This window comes from Nestor notabilis, unplaced genomic scaffold (genome assembly GCF_000696875.1).
Source record: "Nestor notabilis isolate BGI_N333 unplaced genomic scaffold, ASM69687v1 scaffold16878, whole genome shotgun sequence".
Taxonomy (NCBI): domain Eukaryota; kingdom Metazoa; phylum Chordata; class Aves; order Psittaciformes; family Psittacidae; genus Nestor; species Nestor notabilis.
This window is the reverse complement of record NW_009941647.1, coordinates 1,856-2,259: the sequence shown is the minus strand read 5'-3', so window position 1 is coordinate 2,259 and position 404 is coordinate 1,856. Positions and strand designations below refer to the sequence as shown.

The following is a 404-nucleotide window of genomic DNA, read 5'->3' as shown; positions in this document are numbered from 1 at the left end:
AGCTGTGGCTGCCCCATCCCAGGCAGTGTTTAGAGCTTTTAAGGTCCTTTCCAACCCAAATCTTTCCATGATTCTATGGACCTTCCCCATCGCCTGGTCCCAGCAGCTCCTGCATCCTCAGATCCCCCAGGACATGGGCACTTCACCTCCAAGCCCAGCAGCATTACAGGGACTCCCTTAGCCCCCCCCTTTGCCGCATCCATGGGGCCACCATCCCTCCTGGCTTCAAGGCAGGAGGTTCCCTGCTCAAGCCTCGTGTCCTCTCCCACCCCAGACCTGCACGTGCTGCTCCTCGAGGACCTCTTGGTGCTGCTGCAGAAACAGGATGAGAAACTGGTGCTCAAGTGCCACAGCAAGACAGCGCTGGGCTCCTCAGACAACAAGCAGACCTTCAGCCCCGTCCT

General features: G+C 58.9%; 1 protein-coding gene across 1 annotated transcript in view; it reads left to right on the top strand.

Annotated features, from left to right (window-relative positions):
- The window catches only part of LOC104410746 (rho guanine nucleotide exchange factor 11-like), a gene marked incomplete at both ends in the record, with an annotated part of 8,579 nt that overhangs the window by 7,818 nt on the left and 357 nt on the right, over positions 1 to 404 (top strand). The window contains 1 exon segment of the mRNA XM_010020997.1: positions 231 to 399. Within this exon segment, the coding sequence (XP_010019299.1) occupies positions 231 to 399 (169 nt within the window).